This window comes from Oncorhynchus tshawytscha, linkage group LG10 (assembly GCF_018296145.1).
Source record: "Oncorhynchus tshawytscha isolate Ot180627B linkage group LG10, Otsh_v2.0, whole genome shotgun sequence".
NCBI lineage: Eukaryota > Metazoa > Chordata > Actinopteri > Salmoniformes > Salmonidae > Oncorhynchus > Oncorhynchus tshawytscha.
Genome location: NC_056438.1, coordinates 29,910,881 through 29,938,126, shown reverse-complemented (window position 1 = coordinate 29,938,126; position 27,246 = coordinate 29,910,881). Strand labels below are relative to the sequence as shown.

The following is a 27,246-nucleotide window of genomic DNA, read 5'->3' as shown; positions in this document are numbered from 1 at the left end:
GATTAGACAGACTGCTTTACTAGAATAATAGAGTTATAATCGTGATAATTGATACCCGGACCCACACTGACCCGTCTGTGGCAATAACAGAGCTGTGTTATAACCTAGTCAGCGGACCAAATGGCACCCTATTCCCTACACAGTGCACCACTTTTGACCAGTTTCTATTACGTGCAATGTTGTTCCACAGACAGTGGGGGTAGTTCAGGACAAGGCGTCTGGTGACTGATGTCATGCTTTCTAATATACCTCAATGAATTTCCTTGCTGGGACAACAGAGCTTGAATTGAATGGAACTGCTGATGAATGGCTCCTGTTCATTCTTTCTGTTAGGATGTGTCATGTTATGTTGGCGTTCGGCCACTCCTCTGATTTCTGTGAAATCCTGACAATGTGAAAGCTGAGCATTTTTTCCTCAGCCTGGTCCAGAGCACTGCAGGACACACAGCTTGTTATGTTGACTGTGACTGGAAAAAGTGCCTGAGAAAGTATGACACAGCAGAAATTACAGTGGTTTTGAGTGTTACCTTTCTGCAAATAAAAGGTACGGTTTCTGACTGTGGAGTCCCTTGCTGAGTTAGGAGATTTGTGCTTAAGTTGTCGACACTAAGGGCTCAGTCAGAACAGGACTGCATTGAGTCTGTGACCTTCAAGTAATCTTTCAGCTTGGCCAGGCAACTCTCTCCATCTCTCGCCTTGAGTTCTGTTTTCAAGAAAAGGACTGGCATTCTCCTAAGACTCATTCCTCTCTCTGTCTGAGTGGCTGATGGGGACCACACAGATGGACATGAGGATTCAGAGAAAAGGGAAGTGCTGAGGCGGAGGGAATCATTGTCCTAGAAAGCAACCCAATCGCTGACTGTGGGTTCCTAAAGGGCATTTCACTCTACTCGCTTAAAATGTGTGTGTGTGTGTGTGTGTGTGTGCGGGTATGGGCTCTAAAGTCTCCTGTGTTTTATGGTTCTTGGACTCAGTGCTGTGTTGGCACAGTGTGTGTGGGCAGCCCTTCCTATAACCTACAATCTTTGCACTATTTCCAGTAAAAGAAAGAACACAAAGGAGGGTATCGTGATGGATCCCAAGACCTCGCTGCTGTTAGGTTCTAATTCTCAGAGTAAAAACCTCTACGGACATTATGAAAGCTTAACTGCTCTATGGTAGGGGGCAGCATTTTGAATTTTGGATGAAAAGCATGCCCAAATTAAACTGCCTTCTACTCAGGCCCAGAAGATAGGATATGCATATAATTAGTAGATTTGGATAGAAAACACTAAAGTTTCCAAAACTGTCTGTGAGTATAACAGAACTGATTTGGCAGGTGAAAACCTGAGAAAAATCCATTCAGGAAGTAGGAATTTTTTGTTGTTGTTGTAGTTTTCTATTCAATGCCATTACAGTATCCATTGACTTAGGACTCAAATTGCAGTTCCTATGCCTTCCACCAGATGTCAACAGTCTTTAGAAATTGTTTCAGGCTTGTATTCTGAAAATGAGGGAGTAAGAGCAGTCTGAATGAGTGGACCCTGCCGTGTCACAGAGCTTTTTCATGCGCACGACCGAGAAAGTGCCTTTCTTGTTTACCTTTTATATTGACGACGTTATTGTCCGGTTGAAATATTATTGATTGTTTAGGCTAAAAACAACCTGAGGGTTGAATATAAACATCGTTTGACATGTTTCTATGAACTTTACGGATACAATTTATATTGTTTGTCTGCCTGTTGTGACTGCGTTTGAGCCTGTGGATTACTGAAGAAAACGCGCAAACAAAACTGTGTTTTTTGGATATAAAGAGAGACTTTATCGAACAAAATGAACATTTATTGAAAAGTCTTTTGAGTGCAAACATATGAAGAACATTAAAGGTAAGTGATTAATTTTATCTCTATTTCTGACTTGTGTAACTCTTCTACTTGGCTGGTTACTGTTTGTAATGATTTGTCTGCTGGGCTATGTTCTCAAATAATTGTAAGGTATGCGACACGGTGGTTGGATTCACAAGAAGTTCATCTTTAAACCTATGTAAAATAGTTGTCTCTTTTCTGAATTTTTATAATGAGTATTTCTGTATTTGAATTTGGAACTCTGCAATCTCACTGGATGTTGGCCAGGTGGGACGCTAGCATTCCACATACCCTAGAGAGGTGAACCAAGTTTATTCTTCCCAGAGGATCAATACAGCTGCATTAGACAAAACATGTTTCTACCACCACAAGTATATATACTCCAATTTAGGCCCTCCTCCTTCCCTCCAATCCTTTCATCTATTGTGGTTCGACAGGAAGAAGAAGTAATAGGGTAATAAACCGAAATTTCGTATCCCCTATCGCAATCCTGTGACTTCCTCCCATCCACCCAGAACATTCCGAAGCCATCTGGCTCCTACAGATAACCATTAACTTCTGATGTAAAAACCAGTCTCTAGGATAGCAATGTTCCAAGTTTAACCCAGAATCCAACACTGCACAACAATAGCGCACCTGACTGCAGATCAGAAGGTTGTTGTAATAGTTTCAGCCTGGGCTATGGTACCTACCCTAGCTGTAAAGTCCACAGCTGCCCCACGATTTAGCAGTAGTGTGGCCACGTTCACGTTTCCATAGTGGGCAGCAATATGAAGTGGCGTGAATCCACTCTGTAACACAGGGGTGAACATAGCGAGAGGGAGGGAAGAGAGAGACAGTGGGTTAGATACTAGCCTCATTCATGACCCCCAAAGCCTGACCCCTGACCCTTGACCTCCACTATCCCAGCATGCAGCAGTCGCATTAACCATCATCAAAGGGAAAAAAGAAACTTAAATTAGTAAATGTGAAAGAGCAACGCTCCAAACTCAGAAGAGGGAGGAAACCAAAGAGATGAAGGGAAAGAAATCTTAAAATTCAGTTTCAGAACATTATGACTCAATTACACACGTACACGCAAATTACGTACTGTAGGCATACACACAAACACACTCAGAAAGACCATGCAGAAAGATCACTACCATGCAACTGGTAATCCTACAGTCAGAACCAAATCAACTGCATAGTTTCTCCATTTACTTAAAAAATAAAGAAATAAATGAAGGAATTAAAAAACAAGTGGACGTACAGTTCACACAGACTGTTAATATCAACCAAACTATTGACACACAGTATTAGTTAACCATACAGTTAAAGGACAGAGAAAAAAGACACCAAATCAAAAAACCATGACGGTATTCTTTTTTTTATCAACACCAAAGTGCACTATGTCACTGTACGCCATTTTGTCATGTTAGGAATCATAAGAAATCAGAGAGAGAGCCGTTGCGGTTGGAGTATTGTGAAATTCTTGCCTTACCTTTCCATTCTGAAAGTAATGGGGCGATTTAACGTGAAAACATTATTTACAGAAGTGTGAAGAACTGTAGTGACTACGCAATGATTCAAAATGACACATTTAAAGTTGATAATGATGCAAATGAATATAGACGGGATGCATCATGCTATATAGTGCTTTTGTTCTTCAAGAAAATTATCTGCAAAACACCTGGATACTTTTTGATTGATGCTCTATCATGCCATTACAGTAGTATACTATACTATATAAACACATGCTTGTTTGCACGAATAATGTACATATATTTGCATTGATATATTTCTTATAATATTACTATTTCTTTATCTGATCTCAAGCCCTTTGTAATTGTAAAGATGTGTTAATTCCGACCTCATATCAATAACATTGTTTTATGCTTTGTCAAATAGTATCAATTTAGTTCATAGTGCATCTACAATACAAATGAATGGCAAGCAACACAACATATATACATTCTATATATAAACATTAAAGGGATACTTCAGGATTTTGGCAATGAGGCGCTTTATCTACTTCCCCAGAGTCAGATGAACTCGTGGGTACCATTGTTATGTCTCTGTTTTCCAGTAAGAAGGAAGTTAGAGGTAGTTTTGCGAGCCAATGCTAACTAGTGTTAGCACAATGACTGGAAGAGGCATAAATATGACTTCCAGTCGTTACGCTAATGCTAGTTAGCAATTGTGCTAGCGCGAGTGAGAAACTTCCTTCAAACTGCACGCAGAGACGTAAAAATGGTGTCCACGAGTTCATCTGACTCTGGGGAAGTAGATAAAGGGCCTCATTGCCAAAATCCCGACGTATCCCTTTAACACTGTAAAAATTATGATCCATCGTTATGTAAAATCTATATATCATCTTAGTGTGAAATGTATAGGTGATTATGAGATTATCAGTAAGACCATAAATCAACTCTCTGAGCTTGGGGTTAGCATCAATACAACTCCAGAAACTCAACCAATGAAAACGAAAGTATGTCAAAAGTATGCACAAAGTAAAATAAATGAGCCGATAACAGTTCTCAAACTGAAAGACAAACTGCTAAGGCACATGATGTGCGGAAAAAAGCTACTAGAGAGAGGTGGCCTTTCGAGATATCACCATGCATGCTTAACATAACAAAAAAAAACATAAAGAGATTGTGAAGGACTGAAAGACTCGGGGGCTATTTCCACCATCCAATGCTATAGAAGTAAGGGAAATAAAGTGCTGAAACGACACAAAGACAAACAATAAAAGTGATGGGGTTATGATGAAGGTTTGAGTGCTAGACATAGTGGTTATACCTCCGTAGTCCTATTGACCATCATCTGAAGCAGTAGAGATGAGGAAGGGAAAGACCTTAGTTATTTTACACTCAGTCATACAGATGCTCAAAGTTCAGGGTAGACTGTGCAGTACAAAGAAATACGGGCAACGTAGCTAGAGTGGTATGATTCCCTTCAAAAACAGCTTTATCGCTAGACTGTATATGAAGAGTTTAATTCCAAAATGCCATATATACATTTTCTGAAATGAGCTTTAATTGTTTAAAGAAATGATGAAAGAGACTGGTGTGTTTTTTCACTATATAATCACATCATGGGGTTGTTCAATGTAAAAAAAAAAAATTTAAATTGCAAAATGCTATATATCCGCCTCACTTTCAGATATATAAGTACTGCCAGGTTTTACACAGTCAAATGTAACAAATAACTACATTTTTAATAAAGAACTGTACAAATGATACATTTGTGACATCAATATTAAAACAGGAAAAAAAAAATCAAATACAAATCAATACAGCAATGTGATATCTGTAGATCTGTAGTCATTTAGCAAATGCTGTTATCCAGAGTGACTTACAGTAAGTGCATTCGTGTTAAGATGGGCAGCTGAGAACCACATATCACGGTCAAATATACAGGATACGAACATTCCACTACGGCTAAACAACGGATATTTAGCATTTTGCAAACAACAACAAAAAAATATGTCTCAAATCAGGGGAATCCAAAAAAATCTGAGAACAGTAATATTTTACACACACACGTGACATAAGCAATTTCTGATGAAATATAGGTATTTGGAAATAAACTCGTCGTATGCTTTATCACATCTTTTATCCAAAGACCTTGAGATGTTTTACAATGAGAGTAGCAAGTCCATAGACATACATGTATACTGTACATAGGCCGTACTGACTCTAATACAACACACGCACCAGTGATGTATGGCAGCCATGTTGTACCATGAGGCCAAACTCACTAGAGAGCCGTCCTATTTATAGTCTTTTTCACATTTTAAAGTATGCTTTTGAGACGGTGGATATTGCCAAAGTAATTCAGGTTTCAGAGGTATTTGGTGAGAGTGCTCTGTGTTTAACGTCTACATGTAAGTGTGTGTGAGAGTGTGTTTTCATGCTGCAGTCTTCATCCACCCTCCTCTGGGTCTCCCTGGTGAGTCATGGTGAAGAGTACTTCATGGAAACAGCCGTAAACAGCATTTCATGTCGGCACACACCAGGGTTTCCCAAACCCGGGCCCCGGGGGAACCCGAGGGGTACACGTTTCGTTTTTGTTGCCCTAGCACTACAAAGCTGATTCAAATAATCAACTAATCATCAAGCTTTCATAAATTTGATTCAGCTGTGTCGTGTTAGGGCAAAAAAACTAAATGTGTACCCCTCGGGTTCCTGGGGACCGGGTTTGGGAAACGCTGGCATACACTGTATTATATTATGTAATATCATTAACATGAGGCCTGACACGAGGACAAAGTTATGTTCAGTGACAACACCGATGATAACTGGTATGCCATAGTGTTTGCAGCGCAGGGCTGTTCAATGCCTGGTGGACAACAGCAGCACTGCTGGTTTTCACTCATTCTGTTTCCTGTTATCGTCCTACACCGAGGACCACATTAGAAAAACCTGTTTAAAATGCTTTCATGTGTTGTCCTCTGGGGTTCTTTGTATCTTTCATTTGTTTTTAAACGGTGGAAATTTGCTTGACCCAAAAATCTAATCAAATCAATCAATCAAAAAGGACTGATTCAGACGTGAGTGGACTCTGGCCAATCAACGACAATAACTGTTCAACCAACTGCAGAACCCAGCAGTGCTACAGTGAAAACCTTGAGGACAGTTCATTGAATAGCCCTGGTGTACTATGGAATATTATTTCCGTATAGGCTACTGTCCTTCAAAATAAGAGAACCTGCACTTCACTCTAACCACTGCCCATCCCCTTTACCCCTCGCTGACACACCCCTAAAAACCCATGTTTCCTGAAACCCAAGGATGCATGCAACCCCTCAAATTGCAACATTCAACAATACGACCTGCGGACAATAGCATATTCCACACACTCCATGCAGTGGACAGCGCTACACATAAACACCGGGGATGCGGTTGAAAGTGATGGGGGGAGGGGGGTTGAGTGGATCAGATAAACAGACAAGACAGGAAGAGAGAGAGAGACCCGGTTAGTGGCAGGACCAATGAACTAGTGGCAGGTGCACAGACACAGAAGGAGAGAGAGCGATGGACAGACCGAGAGAGACAGCTACAGGTACACACCAGAGACAGATGAACAAGGGCTAATGTACGTCGACACACTCTCATTACACCCTTTTTTCATTGAAACTTGTTCATATTGATACTAGAAATACCCCACAAAGCACTGACAAACAAAACTGGAACAAGTACCCTGTATTCTATTTCCTTGCAGTCCTACTGCACGTCGGGCTTGACCCACTGACAACCCATGGTCGTAGCACCACAGAGACATGCTAACCCAATAACGCCGATGCGCGTTCTAACCCTTAATCCCTTCCCTCCGGCCGTACCTTGGACTGCACGTCGGGCTTGACCCACTGACAACCCATGGTCGTAGCACCACAGAGACATGCTAACCCAATAACGCCGATGCGCGTTCTAACCCTTAATCCCTTCCCTCCGGCCGTACCTTGGACTGCACGTCGGCGTTGTGGTCGTTCTGGAGGAGCAGCGCGGCAGACTTGGTGTCGTCCTTGCGGGCGGCGATGTGCAGGGCGGGCAGCCGCACCTTGCCCTTGGTGTCGTTCTCCAGCAGGACAGACACCACCTGGTTGTGGCCCTGCTGCAGCGCGATGGCCAGTGGGGTGAAGCCATCCTGGTGGAGGGAAGGAGAGAGGGGAGGTAGGAGGTTATCCATAGCCACAGACCAACGAGGTATAAAACAGACCAAGCTTTATTTCGTCAGGACTATGCCTGGTGAAACACAATGTTCGCACACATCCTCACACAGACTGAAAACTTCAAACCATTTGCTGAAAACATGTACGAAGATACACACACACACACATACACACTCCCTACCTCTGTAGCGGTGCTCTGGTTACCTCCATTCTCCAGTAGGTAACGCACCACGTCCATATGGTTCTCCTGAGCAGCCATGTACAGAGGGGTGAAGCCATTCTGGAGACACAACAGTACAACATTAGAGAAAGGAGATGAAAGCAAGATGGCTGCTGCCATGCTACTGTTGAGGGCTCCCGAGTGGTGCAACGGGCTAAGGCACTGCATCTCAGTGCTAGAGGCATCACTACAGACCCTGGTTCGATTCCAGGCTGTATCACAACCGGCCTTGATTGGGAGTCCCATAGGGTGGCACACAATTGGCCCAGCGTCGTCCGGGTTGGGGTTTGGCCGGGGTAGGTCATAACTGTATATAATAATGTGTTCTTAACTGACTTGCCTAGTTACAGTGCCTTGCGAAAGTATTCGGCCCCCTTGAACTTTGCGACCTTTTGCCACATTCCAGGCTTCAAACATAACGATATAAAACTGTATTTTTTTGTGAAGAATCAACAACAAGTGGGACACAATCATGAAGTGGAACGACATTTATTGGATATTTCAAACTTTTTTAACAAATCAAAAACTGAAAAATTGGGCGTGCAAAATTATTCAGCCCCCTTAAGTTAATACTTTGTAGCGCCACCTTTTACTGCGATTACAGCTGTAAGTCGCTTGGGGTATGTCTCTATCAGTTTTGCACATCGAGAGACTGAAATTTTTTCCCATTCCTCCTTGCAAAACAGCTCGAGCTCAGTGAGGTTGGATGGAGAGCATTTGTGAACAGCAGTTTTCAGTTCTTTCCACAGATTCTCGATTGGATTCAGGTCTGGACTTTGACTTGGCCATTCTAACACCTGGATATGTTTATTTTTGAACCATTCCATTGTAGATTTTGCTTTATGTTTTGGATCATTGTCTTGTTGGAAGACAAATCTCCGTCCCAGTCTCAGGTCTTTTGCAGACTCCATCAGGTTTTCTTCCAGAATGGTCCTGTATTTGGCTCCATCCATCTTCCCATCAATTTTAACCATCTTCCCTGTCCCTGCTGAAGAAAAGCAGGCCCAAACCATGATGCTGCCACCACCATGTTTGACAGTGGGGATGGTGTGTTCAGGGTGATGAGCTGTGTTGCTTTTACGCCAAACATAACGTTTTGCATTGTTGCCAAAAAGTTCCATTTTGGTTTCATCTGACCAGAGCACCTTCTTCCACATGTTTGGTGTGTCTCCCAGGTGGCTTGTGGCAAACTTTCAACAACACTTTTTATGGATATCTTTAAGAAATGGCTTTCTTCTTGCCACTCTTCCATAAAGGCCAGATTTGTGCAATATACGACTGATTGTTGTCCTATGGACAGAGTCTCCCACCTCAGCTGTAGATCTCTGCAGTTCATCCAGAGTGATCATGGGCCTCTTGGCTGCATCTCTGATCAGTCTTCTCCTTGTATGAGCTGAAAGTTTAGAGGGACAGCCAGGTCTTGGTAGATTTGCAGTGGTCTGATACTCCTTCCATTTGAATATTATCGCTTGCATAGTGCTCCTTGGGATGTTTAAAGCTTGGGAAATCTTTTTGTCTCCAAATCCGGCTTTAAACTTCTTCACAACAGTATCTCGGACCTGCCTGGTGTGTTCCTTGTTCTTCATGATGCTCTCTGCGCTTTTAACGGACCTCTGAGACTATCACAGTGCAGGTGCATTTATACGGAGACTTGATTACACACAGGTGGATTGTATTTATCATCATTAGTCATTTAGGTCAACATTGGATCATTCAGAGATCCTCACTGAACTTCTGGAGAGAGTTTGCTGCATTGAAAGTAAAGGGGCTGAATAATTTTGCACGCCCAATTTTTCAGTTTTTGATTTGTTAAAAAGGTTTGAAATATCCAATAAATGTCGTTCCACTTCATGATTGTGTCCCACTTGTTGTTGATTCTTCACAAAACAATACAGTTTTATATTTTTATGTTTGAAGCCTGAAATGTGGCAAAAGATCGCAAAGTTCAAGGGGGGCGAATACTTTCGCAAGGCACTGTAAATACAGGTAAAATACAAATCTCTTACCTGAGACTGAGAGTTGATTTCTGCGCCGCGCTTCACCAGTATCTTCACCACCTCGGCCTGTCCGGCCAGAGAGGCAATGTGGAGGGCTGTGTTCCCTTTCTGGGATGGAAGAACATAGAGAGACACATATTACACCATTATAGAGAACAATTCGAACTGTGTCAATCAATACACAAAACAAGGGGTTCACTTTCAACTCTGTCTTACAAAGAGGATGGATAACATACAGTAATGACATAAACTGTCATTTCTGACATAAATAGAAATGACAAAAATGACTTTGTCCTGTATTTCAGCTTGGACAAAAAGGCATACAAATTGTATTACTATTACAGTAGTATCAAATGTTTGACACACACACACACACAGTCATCACCGCCATCTCATTGTCTACAGGCACTCCTATTCATCATTTTTTTCTCTTAATTAATTCTCTCCATCACCGATTAAGTCACACGACACCCTAAACATGCTGCTCAGAAGGAATAGACCTTCTCCATGTTCACAGCTTGGCATAACTGCCTCCGTGTTCAATGAAACTAGCTGTATCCCTTCTCCTGCCTGCTACACCCTAGTGCTCTGAAGCTAGACTGCACAGTCATGTGACGGCGATAGGTTGCAGTGCAGTCCATTGGGTGCTGGTTAGGGATATGGCTGTCTGCCCTGGGTATGGTTGTGTTATCTCACTGTTGGAAAGGTTAAGAGTCAGGTTAATGTAGGACAAGAGTTGTTTGACGACACTGACCTGGTTAACCCCCGTGTGTGTGACACTTGAACCACGTTTAGGGCCCTTATTTTGGAGACTGATACCTTGAACGAGCAGACTTTTCAGAGAAATGCATCCCGTTTTTCTGTTGTTTAAAATGTTTTACCTCCGTTGTAAAGTACAACATCAAGCCAAAACAAACCAAAGCACAATTGCTTTTCAGTGTAAAATAGCGCATCAGATTTCACAACGGAAGAAAAACAAAATGTGTCATCGTCCATGATCTTTGGAGTACTTTCTTTTGACAACTCATTTGATTAAGATATTTCTAGCTATCTTTATTTGTAATCCAAAAGTCCAAAGCAGCTAAGAGAAATATAATCTTAACACTTGACCAGCATGCAAGCTCCTAACAAGCCTTTACCCAGTTGTGGATAAAATGAGTAGTTACCTACAGCGTACGTGGACGGACGTAGCTCATGTGCTGTAGCTCTTCCTAATTTGATTCTATCACACTGTGCTAGCGCCACATACGGTAGTGCGGTAAGGGAACCCACCTTGGTGGCCGAGTCCACAGCTGAGCCTCTCTCCAGCAGCTCCTGGACCAGCTCCACGTGGCCCTCCTTAGCTGCCAGGTGCAACGCGTTGAGCCCATTCTGAGGAAGAAGAGAAGTAGACACATATAAGAAGATAGGTCAGCCTCAAAACAAAATGGAGGATCGAAACACTAGAAATAAAGGAAACTGGGTGTACCTCCAGGTCCATAACCTAACAGGGTCCCTTTCCCCTCTCCCAATCTCCCTCTCCTTGTCTTGGCTGTGAAACCGTGTTCTCCTCTCTCACAAATATACACACACACACTCTCTCGAGGGAGGTACAGACTGAAATACCAAAGGCAGTACTGGATGTCAGAATTTGTGCCGTGTCACGATGGTTGTGGACTAGGGCCAGTCCAGGATTCACTATGTAGGCCTGGTGGTATTAATAAAGTCAAGCAGTATGTGTGTGCGCGTGTATGTGTGTGTGGCTATCTGGTGTTTGTCACAGGGGTCACTGGTGTGTGATTCTGTTCCTTGAATGCGACTTGCCAGCTATGCTGTCATTTATAGCTAGCTACCTGTCTTTCCAGACACCCATAAGGCTTGACTTTAGATCAGAACATCCGTCCAAGACTAACTCAGATATATCAAGACTCAAGAAGTCGGGAGTTTACAAACACTTAGCTTGGAGTCATTAAATCTCATTTTTCAACCACTCCACAAATTTCTTGTTAACAAACTATAGTTTTGGCAAGTCGGTTAGGACATCTACTCTGTGCATGACACAAGTCATTTTCCCAACAATTATTTACAAACAGATTATTTCACTTATAATTCACTGTATCACAGTTCCAGTGGGTCAGAAGTTGACATACACTAAGTTGACTGTGCCTTTAAACAGCTTGGAAAATTCCAGAGAATGATGTCATGGCTTTAGCAGCTTCTGAGAGCCTAATTGACATTTTGAGTCAATTGGAGGTGTACCTGTGGATGTATTTCAAGGCTTACCTTCAAACTCAGTGCCTCTTTGCTTGACATCATAGGAAAATCAAAAGAAATCAGCCAAGACCTCTGGTTCATCCTTGGGAGAAATGTCCAAATGCCTGAAGGTACCACGTTCATCTGTACAAATAATAGTACGCAAGTATAAACACCATGGGACCACGCAGCCGTCATACCACTCAGGAAGGAGATGTGTTCTGTCTCCTAGAGATGAAAGTACTTTGGTGCGAAAAGTGCAAATCAATTCCAGAACAACAGCAAAGGACCTTGTGAAGATGCTGGAGGAAACAGGTACAAAAGTTTCTATATCCACAGTAAAATGAGTCCGATATCGACATAACCTGAAAGGCCGCTCAGCAAGGAAGAAGCCACTGCTCCAAAACCGCCATTAAAGTGCCAGACTACGGTTTGCAAATGCACATGGGGACAAAGATCGTACTTTTTGGAGAAATGTCCTCTGCTCTGATGAAACAAAAATAAAACTGTTTGGCCATAATGACCATCATTATGTTTGGAGGAAAAAGGGGGAAGCTTGCAAGCCGAAGAACACCATCCCAACCGTGAAGCACGGGGTGGCAGCATCACATTGTGGGGGTGCTTTGCTGCAGGAGGGACTGGTGCACTTCACAAAATAGATGGCATCATGAGAAAGAAAAATTATGTGGATATAATGATGCAACATCTCAAGACATCTGTCAGGAAGTTAAAGCTTGGTCACAAATGGGTCTTCCAAATGGATAATGATGCCAAGCACACTTCCAAAGTTGTGGCAAAATGGCTTAAGGACAACAATGTCAAGGTATTGGAGTGGCCATCACAAAGCGCTGACCTCAATCCTATAGAAAATGTGTGGGCAGAACTGAAAAAGCGTGTGCGAGCAAGGAGGCCTACAAACCTGACTCAGTTACACCAGCTCTGTCAGGAGGAATAGGCCAAAATTCACTCAACTTATTGTGGGAAGCTTGTGGAAGTCTACCCCAAAATGTTTGACCCAAGTTCAATAATTTAAGGCCAAATACTAATTGAGTGTATGTAAATTTCTGACCCACTGGGAATGTGATGAAATAAATAAAAGCTGAAATACATCACTCTCTCTATTGATCCTAACTGACCTATGACAGGGAATTTTTACCAAGATTAAATGTCAGGAAAGAAAGACTGAAAGACTGTGTTTAAATGTTTTTTGACTAAGGTGTATGTAAACTTCTGACTTCAACTGTACCAACTGGTCCCAGTTCAATTTTGCTAAAGACTAGTTTATATCCCTCCATAAGTGCCAATATGTTCCTAATAGGAGATTGATGTTTACGTCCTGTTGTTGGGGCAATAAATAGATCCTAAAAGCTTTAGAGGGAGAGAAATTACGATTACATTTCAATATCACTCTGGGCGGATTACCCCGAGGATTAAAGAATCCAAGCATTTGCATTTGCCAGTTAATTCCCAAAACACCACATCATGAGGGGCCCAAGTAACTTCAATATCCAACCCCAGATGCCAACAACATGACACAACATTTGGATTCTGAGGAGCAACCCTCTCTCATTCCTAAAACTAATCCAGAGCGATTTACGGGAGCAATTGGAGTTAAATGCCTTGCTCAAGGGCACATCAACAGATTTTTCACCTAGTTTGGGGCGTCTCAGTGACCCAGCACTAATTCAGGGAGTGTTTGTCTGCTATTTAAAAAGGGCCGCTCGGTCGATGTGTAATTTCCTCTATAGCCAGGGCAGCCCCAAACAGACATGCGGCCCCTGTTCAGACCAAACTGGACCCCTGTAGTTACAGCAAGGCACCCTACAGTGTTTAGTGTCCAATCAACCCCTGTCTATTAAAAAAGAGTTACATATTCTGCAGTCTGCACTGCCCTGAAGGAGAACAAGAAGCATCTTTTTTAAAAGACATGCTGCATTTGACTCAGAAGGGTGCACCATCTGCTCTCTTCTCACTTAGCTTGTCCTCATATCCCTTAGCACTGTCAAAAAGCTATATTCCTATTGTGTAATTGTAGGACCTGGCTCCAACGTTGTACTGAAGGTTAAACAGAGGTGTAAACAAACACCTTACAAACTCCCTGTAGAATGAACCTCTGTTAACCTGTCCTTGGTAACACACTTCACCCTCAGAGATGGCATTGGGAATAACTCAAGGTCAGCCAGACAGGATGCTATAGCACCATAACACCTGTCACTACCAGAGCAGAATGGAGTAGCCATTTCTGTCCCTATTTCGACTTTATAGATGAATGGTTGCCTCTGTCCCCATGGACGTTGGTAGGGATGGAGGAAGTGAGGTTGGTTGGTTAACTGCAGGGACAATCTGTATTCACTCCTTCGGGGCGGGGATCCTTCTCCACAAGCTCCCATTCCGATCCCCCCACAATCTCAAAGAAACACCTCCGCCCATGGCGCTCCCATACAGTCCCATCTATCTCTGCTTACAACAACCCCATACTGTATGAGTGTACCCCCCATTCATCCATCCTTTAGAGTCTGCAGGCATATCACTCTGTCACACAGTTCCCCAACTTACCTACTGACCACCACAGTCACTCAATCACAGTCATTACATCAGCCTGGCCACAGACGCAATCACTTATGAAAACGTTCTAATCACATAATATAACATTCACCCTAATGTTCCCGCTTGATATTGTTCTATTATATGCAGATGTAATGTGGTGGAAATCTAATTCATAAGCAGCGGTGGGTAGAGCAGACGACTCCCATGGGGCATTGCAGCAGTCATAACCAGCATAAATAGCAACTAATTAACATGCAGATGGTGAGTTATTATCATTATGAACTATGGTGCTATAATAAATGGAATGCATTACTCATCGAAAGGCAGTTAAAAGTTTACAGTCTGTAGGGGTAACAGGAAAGGGGAAAAAGTAATTAAGTACACTTTTGAGAAGAGCGTTTTCAGTTCAAAAAGGTCAACTTGAAGGAACATATCAAGAACCAAACAATAACACAATAATAAAAGTGACAGGTAAATTATATTTGAATAGTCCACAAAGGAATACATTTCTAGTAGAGTAGAGTAGACCAAATAACTTTCACTAAGAGAATGTCAACTCCACCTCCTGCATTAAGTTGAAAAGAGCAACTGTGTTCCACTAAGGGTTGTCCCTTAACACTTTTTTCAACTTCTATAGTAGAATCATAATGACCACTTCATCATACAAACAAGGTCTTAATGCAGACATTATGGTTTACAGAGTTTAGTTTGAATTGGGGGTTCAGAGCTGCTGTGTGAGTCTGTGTGGTTGATTGATTGGGTATCCAGACTGTGTTGGATGAACCACAAGGAGCTCTCACGGTCATAGGTGGAGTATTCCATCACTAGTGGCACGGGCAGAGACTTGATGGAAAGACATCCATCTAATGTGGCACCTGCAATGCATTTATAATGTATAAATGCTACTTTAAATGCAGTACCACCATCAAGCTTATATCTCCCATGACTGTGCAGAGGAAATTATGCCAGGGACAAACTGGGAATACATCAGCCTTAAAGACAGGGAGAAACATTGCTATTTGTTACAGAGCAAGAGGCTCTGTGAACAAGGCTTGGCTACAGATAGATGTAGGATCTTAATCTGATCACTCTTGTTGCTGAGAATTTGGATATGCAAATAGTGTATTCGAGGTAGAAAAATGCTTCTAAATAATGTAATTTCCACTTTAAAATGTCAGACTTTATTTGCCCTAATGAAAAATGTATCAACCCCTACAAAAAATGTCCATTAGTTATAAATCACCGTAATGATTCACATTTCCTGTTGCCGCAGGATTATTTTCCTGCTGTAGAAAACTGGTTCAAATTAAGATCCCAGTCGTGTAGTAGTCTGGTTGAGTGAAGAGGCCTGGGAGACAGATGAAGGTCATGGGGATGAGGATGGAAGAGCAGATGGTTTCAGCCCGACGCGGCAACACTAACAATCACAATCTAACTGGCAGCTGTCAAATATAATACCTGACATACAGAAAATGGCTGTTATCATTATCGTATGTCAATTACATTATTACATTTCAGTCATTCTAGCAGACGCTCTTATCCAGAGAGACTTAAAGTAGCGAGTGCATACGCATACATCTTCATACTTTCTTCATACTGGTCTCCAGTGGGAATCGAACCCACAACCCTGGTATTGCAAGTGCTGTCAAAGCCATTTGTATGCCTGTAGTGTGGGGTGTCGGCTCGTTGCTAAGGATGACTGACATAGTTCCTTATGCTTGCTGGTTGCTAGGATGACGGACAGTTTCACTGTGATCCACTTTGCAAAATTGCATTGCTGACACATGCACATGTCAGCCACTCAAGGGTGTAACAATACAGAACACCTTGAGATTGTTCCAGCTCAATAACTAATATCCGATCACTGGACCATTAGATTCCACAAGCACACTCATCAATCCATCGATTATACCTGTCATATGGTATATGAACCGACAGGAGATGTTAGTGACTAGGGTCCTGTCTCCTCCCCTCTCATCCATCTCTAACTCTGCCCGACACCCACATAGGGCTGTGGTGGTATTCAGACCCTTTGCTATGAACTCGATATTGAGCTCAGGTGCATCCTGTTGCCATTGATCATGCTTGAGATGTTTCTACAACTTGATTGAAGTCCACCTGTTGTAAATTCAATTGATTGGACATGATTTGAAAAGGCCCAAACCTGTTTATATAATGTACCACAGTTGACTGTGCACGTCAGAGCAAAAACCAAGCTATGAGGTCGAAGGTATTGTCCGTAGAGCTCCAAGACAGGATTGTGTCCATCCACAGATCTGGGGACGGGTACCAAAAGATGTCTGGAGCATTAAAGGTTGCCAAGAACACAGTTGCCTCCATCATACTTAAATGGAAGAAGTTTGGAACCAACAACACTCTTCCTAAAGCTGGCCGTCCGGCCAAACTGAAAAATCGGGTGAGAAGGGTCGTGGTCAGTGAAGTGACCAAGAACCCGGTGGTCACTGTGACAGAGCTCCAGAGTGCCTCTGTGGAAATGGGAGAACATTACAGAAGGACAACCATCTCTGCAGCACTCCACCAATTAGGCCTTTATGGTGGAGTGACCAGATGGAAGCCACTCCTCACTAAAAGGCATACGACAGCCCGCTTGGAGTTTGCCAAAAGGCACCTAAAGACTCTCAGACCATGAGAAACAAGATTCTCTGGTCTGATGAAACCAAGATTGGCCTGCATGCCAAGCGTCATGTCTGGAGGAAACCTGGCACCATTCCTACGGTGAAGCATGGTGGTGGCAGCATCATGCTATGGGGTGGGGATGTTATTCACTGGCATGGACTGGGAGACTAGTCAGGATCAAGGCAAAGATGAATAGAGCAAAGTACAGAGAGATCCTTGATGAAAACCTGCTCCAGAACGCTCATGACCTCAGACTCGGGGTGAAGGTTCACCTTCCAACAGGACTACAACCCTAAGCTCACAGCCAAGACTTGAACCCAATCAAACATCTCTGGAGACCTGAAAATAGCTGTGCAGCAACGCTCCCCATCCAACCTGACAGAACTTGAGAGTATCTGCAGAGAAGAATGGGAGAAACTCCCCAAATACAGGTGTGCCAAGCTTGTAGCCTCCAGGCTGTAATCACTGCCAATGGTGCATCAACAAAGTACAGAGTAAAGAATCTGAATACTTATGTAAATGTAATATTTCAGTTTTTAATTTTTTATAAATTTGTAAACATTTCTAAAAACCTGTTTCTGCTTTTTCATTATGGGGTATTGTGTGTAGCTTGATGAGGGGGAAAAATAAGGCTGTAATGTAACAACAACAAAATGTGGAAAAAGTCAAAGGACCTGAATAATTTCCAAAGGCACTGTGTGTAAATGTATTTATCATTATTCATGTATTATTTTTTATTTGATAAATTAGCAAACATTTCTAAATGCAAGCGTTGTTGAATAGGTAAAAGGTCAAATACACTGCATTTCAAACAGTCTAATGAATTCAGGGCTTGTGAAGTTATACCTAGGATAAACATAAGCCTTCCACAACCATAATAATAATTCAATTATTTAATCAAAATAGTTGAAACTGCTTTTTTTTCTCTCTCAATAATCACTGATCTGGCTTTCAAGTCTGTCTATGAAAATTTCATTTTGTAGTTACAAATGTAACTAGAACCATGCACATTCACTAATAATGACTAACTTCTTGTAGCAGGCACTATAGTCTCCAACAATCTCCAACAATCTCTCAAACCCACGTGCTAGTGACTGGCAAGCTAATCTTTATATTTCAGGTTTATATTTCAAGCCAGGGTTTCGTTAGAAAAGCTATCTTCTTCTCTACAACAGTAAAATAACGTCTCAATGGGCTTTGGTGTCCATATGATTGATTATGTTGGACCAAACCTCAAATGCATATAGCGTTTTGAAACCGCTTGTCAGAGAGGACTTCGTTGGCGTGAGAGGCAGGGGTAAGGGGCTTGGTGTGTGTAAACCGTAGAGGAAGAGGCGAAGCCAGAGGTTTCACTCTCGCTAAAATCGGTCCAAAAATAAACCAAATGCGTTAATATGGGCTTATTTTGGACCTAAGCTTGTCGCCTGCCTTTGCTAGGGTGTAGACATGCATCTCTTCATAATATACAGATCTCTGGTGTACATTTGGAGGTGCACACAGCACAGAAGGAGCGAAAGATGACAACAACAAAAAATGACAAAACCTCGATTCTTGAGATACAAGCATTTGGAATATCGCGGGAAAATTTTTTGAATTCATTAATTCGATAAATCGCCCAGCCCTATGCAAAAGACTCCCAGTCTCACGGTATTTGACCGTTTCACATATATCATCTCCAGGCCTCCGCGCATATGAGCTGCATACCAGCCGCTGATGCGCGCCTTTGGAACATCTCTACCTTTTAAGAAAGTCTAATAAATCAATTTAATATGCACCATCACAATAAAGCTTTATTTATTTCAGTCGGGTCTAAAGAAACATGATATGAAGAAAACTTATTTCAGAATAACAGAATATGAGTTGGCCTACTGTATGTTATCTGGCTATGCTCCATACCATAGGCTATATGTAGGCTTGTTCATTTAGCTGACAAGATATGCTTATAAATCCGGTGCCATTATTAGATATTATATGATTTTATCATAAGAAGAATAGAATTGAACTTATCTGAAAAAAAATTGAAAGGATATTTTTCCCATTCCGGAGCGTGTACGCATATGAAGTGGCTATGTTGAGGTTAAAAGGGATCATTTGAAACGGATCCTATATTGCTAGATTTCCTTGGCAACTATAGGTTGTGAATGACACAAACCGTAGAACTTCTTCAAAACATATATTGGCTACATGATGCGGCTGTAGGCTAAGTCGCAAACTCAATGGGGAGGGACAGGGGCAGGGGAAAAACATGTCATCTGTATGCACTCGAATTGCGAACGGAGGCCGCGCGAACGCGGTCCGTTTTCCAATGACGCCTGGAAGGCCACTTTGGTTCTATAGTGGAGCTGTGCTTAATATGAGCAGCTGAGAAATAAACATAGGAACACTTATTTCACTCCACGCATCAACCACTGTTTGAGGAGCATGCTCAGGTGATATTCCGCCCAATCTCCGTATGCCATGGGCTCTCCAACTCTGTTCCTGCAGCTACCGAGTGCTTCATTTGGGAAACCAAATTAAATCTGTTCGGGAACATCGATAGTAACATGTTTTCGCAACTAAACATATGTCACTAAACTGTTGACAGACAGCACGCTCAAGAAAAGGAATAAGGGAGAGAAAGGAGGAGAGGGAAATGCATGGTGGTGAGATATTCTGTATAGCTAAAAGTAATGTGCCACCCAATTAATTATAAAGAAAATCCCTATTACTAGGCTATTCAAAATCAAATACAAATGCACTATAATTGTAGGCTACCTGTAAGTCATCCTGCACAATCAATGAACCAACAGCATTGCCTAGGGCTCTCTCCCATCATGGATAGACATTTTGGAGCGTAGCACAAGGTAACCAGAATGTATAAGGTAACCAGAATGACTCGTGACTGCCGGTATGCTGGTAATATGGTCACCGCAACAGCCCTACACCCCATTCGTCCAGGTCCCTGTCACTGTGTGAAGGTCACTGTTCTACTGTTACATTCCAGGAGGGGAGGGGCAGCCTGACTGACCATATGGAAGGAGAGGGGGAGGGGGGGGACCAGAGAAAATGCAGATATAGGAGGACTAGTGTGAAATAGGAAATCAGTGTTTGTGACAGTGGATCTGCATTGTTAGAAACATACTCTATCTGACATGGCAATCTGACTTGGTTTATGAAGCAGAACATCTATATGTTCTTGACATTATACAGTGGAGAACTAGCTCAGATCACTGCATCAAAGCACACGCATTTAGATGTGCTGCTAGATGTGAGAGAAATAGAAAGAGAGAGACAGATACAGAGTGTGTGTATACTGTATGTGAGCGAGAGAGAGGGGGTGGCTGGCCCCTCACCTTACCTATCTAGATTGCTTTGGCTTTGTGAGGAAAACTGTGTGTGCCTGTCTGTGTCTGTATGGTAGGGTTTAGACACAGCCCAAACAACCGCTCACACACACCCCGTGGCCATGTGACTGTTGTTTATCAGCTTGACCACCGTGACCATGGTGGTTGTCAAGGCCGGACTATTTACATCCTAACAGTTGTCTGTGACCCATGTCACGGTGCCCCCCCCAGCCCCGCGATGAGGAACGTTAATGGGTTGGAGGAGGAACAGATAATGGTCATGCGCCTCCTAAATTAAGACCCACCAGCCTCTCAGGGGGAGAGGTATGCTCCAATGCTCCAGAAATAGGGAATGTAATGGAAAACTACAGTTGAAATCTGGACACTCAGTTAGTATTTGGTAGCATTGTCTTAAATTGTTTAACTTGGGTCAAACGTTTCGGGTAGCCTTCCACAAGCTTCCCACAATAAGTTGGGTGAATTTTGGCCCATTCCTCCTGACAGAGCTGGTGTAACTGAGTCAGGTTTGTAAGGCTTCCTTGCTCGCACATGCTTTTTCAGTTCTGCCCACACATTTTCTATAGGACTGAGGTCAGGGCTTTGTGATGGCCACTCCAATACCTTAACTTTGTTATCCTTAAGCCATTTTGCCACAACTTTGGAATTATGCTTGGGGTCAATGTCCATTTGGAAGACCCATTAGCGACCAAGCTTTAACTTCCTGACTGATGTCTTAACTTCTTATGGCTGGGGGGCAGTATTGAGTAGCTTGGATGAATAAGTTGCCTAAACTAAATGGCCTGCTCCTCAGTCTCAGTTGCTAATATGTACATATTATTATTAGTATTGGATAGAAAACACTAACGTTTCCAAAACTGTCAAAATATTGTCTGTGAGTATAACAGAACTGATATTGCAGGCGAAACCCTGAGGAAAATCAACCCAGGAAGTGGCTTCTATTTTGAAAATGTTTCTGTGTACATTACGGAAACTATTTGGAATTTGTCTGCGTTGTCGTGACCGCTCTTTCCTGTGGATTTCTGAACGGGCCAAACAAACAGAGGTATTTTGGATATAAAAATAATCTTTATGGAACAAAAGGAACATTTATTGTGTAACTGGGAGTCTTGTGAGTGAAAACATCCAAAGATCATCAAAGCTAACCGATTAATTTGATTGCTTTTCTGATTTTCGTGACCAAGCTACTTGATGCTAGGTGTACATAATGTTTTGTCGAGCGATCGATAAACTTACACAAACTCTTGGATTGCTTTCGCTGTAAAGCATATTTTCAAAATCTGGCATGACAGGTGGATTAACAAAAGGCTAAGCTGTGTTTTCCTATATTGCACTTGTGATTTCATAAATATAAATATTTTTTGTAATATTGTTTGAATTGTTTGAATTCAGCGGTTGTTGATGACAATTATCCCGTTAACGGGATGGCAGCCATAAGAAGTTAAGATGTTGCTTCAATATATCCACATCATTTTCCTTTCTCATGATCCAATCTATTTTGTGTGCACCAGTCCCTCCTGCAGCAAAGCACCCCCACAACATGATGCCGCCACCCCCGTGCTTCACGGTTGGGATGGTGTTGTTCGGCTTGCTAGCCTCCTCCTTTTTCCTCCAAACATAACGATGGGCATTATGGCCAAACAGTTCTATTTTTGTTTCATCAGACCAGAGGACATTTCTCCAAAAAGGACGATCTTTGTCCCCATGTGCAGTTGCAAACCGTAGTCTGGCTTTTTTATGGCGGTTTTGGAGCAGTGGCTTCTTCCTTGCTGAGAGGCCTTTCACGTTATGTCGATATAGGACTTGTTTTACTGTGGATATAGATACTTTTGTACCTGTTTCCTCCAGCATCTTCACAAGGTCCTTTGCTGTTGTTCTGGGATTGATTTGCACTTTTCGCACCAAAGTACGTTCATCTCAAGGAGACAGAACGCATCTCCTTCCTCAGTCATAGGATGGCTGCTTGGTCCCGTGGTGTTTATACTTGCGTACTATTGCTTGTACAGATGAACGTGGTACCTTCAGGCGTTTGGAAATTTCTCCCAAGGGTGAACCAGACTTATGGAGGTCTACAATTTATTTTCTGAGGTATTGGCTGATTTCTTTAGATTTTCCCACAATGTCAAGCAAGGGGACACTGAGTTTGAAAGTAGGCCTTGAAATACATCCACAGGTACACCTCCAATTGACTCAAATTATGTCAATTAGCCTATTAGAAGCTTCTAAAGCCATGACATCATTTTCTGGAAATTTCCAAGCTGTTTAAAGGCACTGTATGTAAACTTCTGACCCACTGGAATTGTGATACAGTGAATTATAGGTGAAATAATTATAAGTGAAATAATCAAATTATTTGTGTCATGCACAAAGTAGATGTCCTAACCAACTTGCCAAAACTATAGTTTGTTAACAAGACATTTGTGGAGTGGTTGAAAAATGAGTTTTAATGACTCCAACATTAGTGTATGTAAACTTCCGACTTCAACTGTATCTGGTATAACACTGGGGTGGTCAATAGCAGTAAATCTATGCAAATGTAATTTCTACAATGGGATATAGTAGACTTTGTCACATCCCACAGGTTTAATTAGGAATAGAGGCAGGATATTGAGAGAGAGAGAGAGAGAGAGAGAGAGAGGGAGAGAGAAGAAGAAAAATGACAGAAGGAAAGACCAATGACCCTAAACTCACTGATCCATCCCCTCCTGCCAGTGGCCAGTAATTAAAGTGGAACTAACAGCGTTTTAGCAACATGAAATCTTATTCAAATCTGTTCATATAGACCCCCAGGAAGAATATGACACCTTCTTTTATTACATTTCCTGACAAGCGAGCACTTAGATATGGTCATCTTCATGTTTTTGTGAATTCATAGAATGTTTGGGAATTTTGGATTACATATAATGAGGCATTTGTGAAAATTCTAGAGCAATATAGAGTGGGAAAGAGGCCATGCGTTTGGACAATTAATAGACACTGCAGGAAATAAAACCTAATAAAAACATCCGTCTTGTCCAAGACCGGAATCTACGCTGACTGGTACGACATAGCCAATCAGAGCTACAGTAGGCCTATATGCAAATAATCCATTTGCCACACGGGCCTGCCTTCATTCACTTTGAACTGGACTGTGTGTTTACAAGCAGTAGCAACAGCGTGACTTTAGATCATTAGAACGCTTTCGCCAAAAGCCACAAAATACACCTGAATCGATTCCTGCAAATATGTAAATACCACGGGAGTCCTCTTACATTTGGGAACTTCACAGTCCTATTGATCAAACAAACATGGAAAGGTAGACTTTCCCTCCCTCGAATGCCAATGCACATCAACAATAACAAGATCAACAACTAATGCTAGCCAGAGCGAGTTGGCCGTCAAACTAGTTGGCCATCAAAATTGCGCTGAAATGATGGGGAATAGTAGCCTGCTCGTCCTTCTGCATCTTGCCTGCCAATTTATGCTTGTCCCAACCCACGTGTTGACAAATGAATGGGAATTTGCCTGCCTGCCCACCCATTTGATTGATGCCAAATACATTTCATTGACAGCTAAGAGACTAACTGTGGATAACAGTCATTCAAGTTCAGCATAGCTAGCTAGCTAGCAAAGCGATTCACATTTCTTGCTAGCTAACCAAATGACACCTGAATCTCTAGCCGTAGCCAGTGAAAAAATATTTGAGTTCTTTACGATAGCCACATTAGCAGCTAATTATCATTTCATTTTTGGGGGGTAAATACAGGCAAATATATTGATAAAATTCACCTTGTCCTAGAGAGATTTACATGGTTATCATGCCAGGGTAGGCCTATAGGAAACACAGCTCTTATTTTAAGTGTTTCTAAAAATCCTCTATAGGAAAAATGTATGGCAAAAAAAAAAAAAAAAATTTGGAACCATTGCCTTGTTTGACTGCTGTGCTACTCTATCGCAAAATAAACATCAATTCCGTTCTACTTAACTGGGTCTCTCTCATATACACCAATGCAATAGAAGCGGGGTCTGGTCTACTTAGTTCATTGACTTTCATTTTCAATACACTCCTCACCCTTACCTCTTCTCCTCTTGTTTTATCCCTCATTCCATCTATATACTTAACATTCTGTTTATTTTACCTAAAGGAGACGCATGGTGGATTTACGAGAGGTCAGAGTTATAGATTCAGAGTGACGGATTTAGATGTTATTGATTCATTGATTTTTCAATGTTAATATTGGCAGTATTTAAAATACACAGTTTTGGTGTTGATCTTACTGACAGAAACATACAAGAAAACAAGACAAATCAAAACTTTGATTTAGCCTGTTTTTTTTATAAAGGGAAGCACATTGCCATTCCCTGTCCTAGATTTGCTCAGTGAAAGCTATTGTCAGACATGGCCGTGTTACGTAAAAGTATTGCCTTGCAAAAGCGCCTGTTTAATAATGAACCCTGAAGGACAGAGGATCTTTACTCCTAATGTAATCACGCAGACAGCCTCCTTCAAGATGACAATGATTGCATTTTAGAGAGAACGGCAAATACACAGCGCTCAAGGAGACTGGGCCCATCCCTCTCTTAATCTGAGAACAATGTTAATTGTAGAGACTCGAGTGTAGTGATTAGGAATACAGCCAAACAGTCAAATGTTTTGTGTTTAATCACTAACAGGCCAACCCACTCTGATCACATTACACACATTACGTGGTTACCATAGCTCCCAGAGATTAGTTATTTATTTGAAGTTATTTTTGCTATAGAGAGTTGAATCAATGTTATGTTTTGGTAGTACACATTTGGTACAGTACAGTAAGCCTCATTCCTCCCAGTGGACTGAGATAGAACGGCAACCCTCACACCATAGACAGATTGGCATTAGGACTGATGATCAAAGGAGAGATCCCAAGAGCTAAATGAGTTATTGAACAGAAGGTGTAAGATTGATCGCCTGGGTGACTGAGAGAGAGAGAGAGAGAGAACTGGCCACCATTTTGGCTCCACAGAGACCCACAGCCACAGAGACCAATGAACGGCTCAATCAAGACAAACAAATGGTGTGTCCTGTCTTACCGTAAATCAGGTTCTGAGTTATCACAAATCTTTTTCTTTTTATTCATGGCGCCCGTGTACACAGGTGCGCATGCGTGTGTGCATGTCCACTAGCCTCTTACCTGATTACAGGTGCCTATGTCCACTCCCCCCTTCAGGTACTCCAGAACCTTGTCGATGTTCCCCGCCCTTGCCGCTCGTAAGAAGCTGGTGTTGCTGTCCGACTGGAGAAGAACAAACAGAATAAATACGTTAGAACAATGTTAGGACCCATTTAGAACAACGTTGGCCCAACTTAACCGCTGTTTTGAACTGCTTTGAAATAGGTACGTTTTTATTACTGCTAGAATAGAGTTTGAGTTACTGCTTAGCATACGGCACTCTACCACTTGTTTGAGTGGTGAGACACACTTTCATGCCAATTATGCTAACCTGCACAGGCAAAACAGCCCCTGAGACTCAAAGACAAAACACTAATTAGAAGTCCCTACGGAGCCTGGTGGCAGTGTCACTCATTTTCTGCAGTCATCAACACCTGCACTGAATCAGCATTTTCCAATCTGAGTGAAATAGTGTATAATGTTACACACAGGAATACAACTGAGGGCTTGTCCTCTACTTTTATTCACTGAGGCAGACTAAGCTGGAGACGGACCTAAACTTTCGATCGTAGCGGCAGTAAGTCAGCGTTTCCCCTCTCGTTCCCAAAACACACCCTGGCACACACATACAGACACAGAACTGCAGAACCACAGCTTCCTCTCTCCTCTGTGATTAGGGGGTAGAATGTACTCCCTAAAGTAGTCCTGCTCCCTGACAACCAGCCTGTGCTGGTAACGGGGAACCTGATTGAAGTAGCGTTCTGGCTAGCAAGGCTAGCTATCTCTCAGAGACACTCAGCGAGGGAGACAGGGCCAGAGATAGTTCCAGCACACAGCACAGCACAGCACAGCTCAGCCCAAACCCAGACCGATGATATGCCCACTCCTCTGACCCAATCTGTCACTCATTCACTTACACTGCAGTACAGAGACTCTGGACCCAGAGTTAATACATACTCTGGACTGTAACACAAACTCTGAGCTTGTTCATGGTTTAAAAAACACACTCAGATCTATAAATGTGGGGAGTACTATGTTATACCGAACTGCATAAGTGAATGCATAGGTATGAAGAATTCCCGTGCCCTCAGTTACTGATCAATGCTTTACAACGTATCTAGGGGCAGTAATGAGAGACACATTGTGATGATTTGTTCTGGTTTAACCTGCAGCAGCGGTTCTGTGTGTGGATGCTGCAGAGAACTGCACTGCATCATTCAGACCGGACACAACAATACGCAGCACAACCAAACAGGAGCTAAATCGTGAGACTGAGCAGCAGGATGGCGAGTTGAGCTCTGTTAGCTGAGTGAATACATATATATATATATATACTAGTCAAAAGTTTGGACACACCTACTCATTCAAAGGTTTTTCTTCACTTTTACTATTTTCTACATTGTAGAATAAGAGTGAAGACTTCAAAATGATGAAATAACACAAATGGAATCTTATAGTAAGTAAAAAAGTGTTAAACAAAGCAAAATATATTTTATATTTGAGATCCTTCAAACAAGCCACGTTTTGCCTTGATGACAGCTTTGCACACTCTTGGTACTCCCTCAACCAGCTTCACCTGGAATGCTTTTCCTACAGTCTTGAAGGAGTTCCCACATATGCTGGGCACTTGTTGGCTGCTTTTC

The 27,246-nt window shown here is 42.2% G+C and overlaps 1 protein-coding gene across 8 annotated transcripts in view; it reads right to left on the bottom strand.

Annotated features, from left to right (window-relative positions):
* The window catches only part of ank2b (ankyrin 2b, neuronal), a 250,751-nt gene that overhangs the window by 64,612 nt on the left and 158,893 nt on the right, over nt 1-27,246 (bottom strand). For 5 of the 8 annotated variants that reach the window (XM_042328476.1, XM_042328479.1, XM_042328480.1 and 2 more), the window contains exons 2-8: nt 25,625-25,726; nt 10,987-11,085; nt 9,724-9,822; nt 7,679-7,777; nt 7,287-7,472; nt 4,626-4,649; nt 2,537-2,635 (exon numbers count right to left, since the gene is read on the bottom strand). In XM_042328476.1, the coding sequence (XP_042184410.1) occupies nt 2,537-2,635; nt 4,626-4,649; nt 7,287-7,472; nt 7,679-7,777; nt 9,724-9,822; nt 10,987-11,085; nt 25,625-25,726 (708 nt within the window). The remainder of the gene's footprint in view (nt 1-2,536; nt 2,636-4,625; nt 4,650-7,286; nt 7,473-7,678; nt 7,778-9,723; nt 9,823-10,986; nt 11,086-25,624; nt 25,727-27,246) is intronic. The other 3 variants (XM_042328477.1, XM_042328482.1, XM_042328478.1) reach the window with 1 other exon arrangement.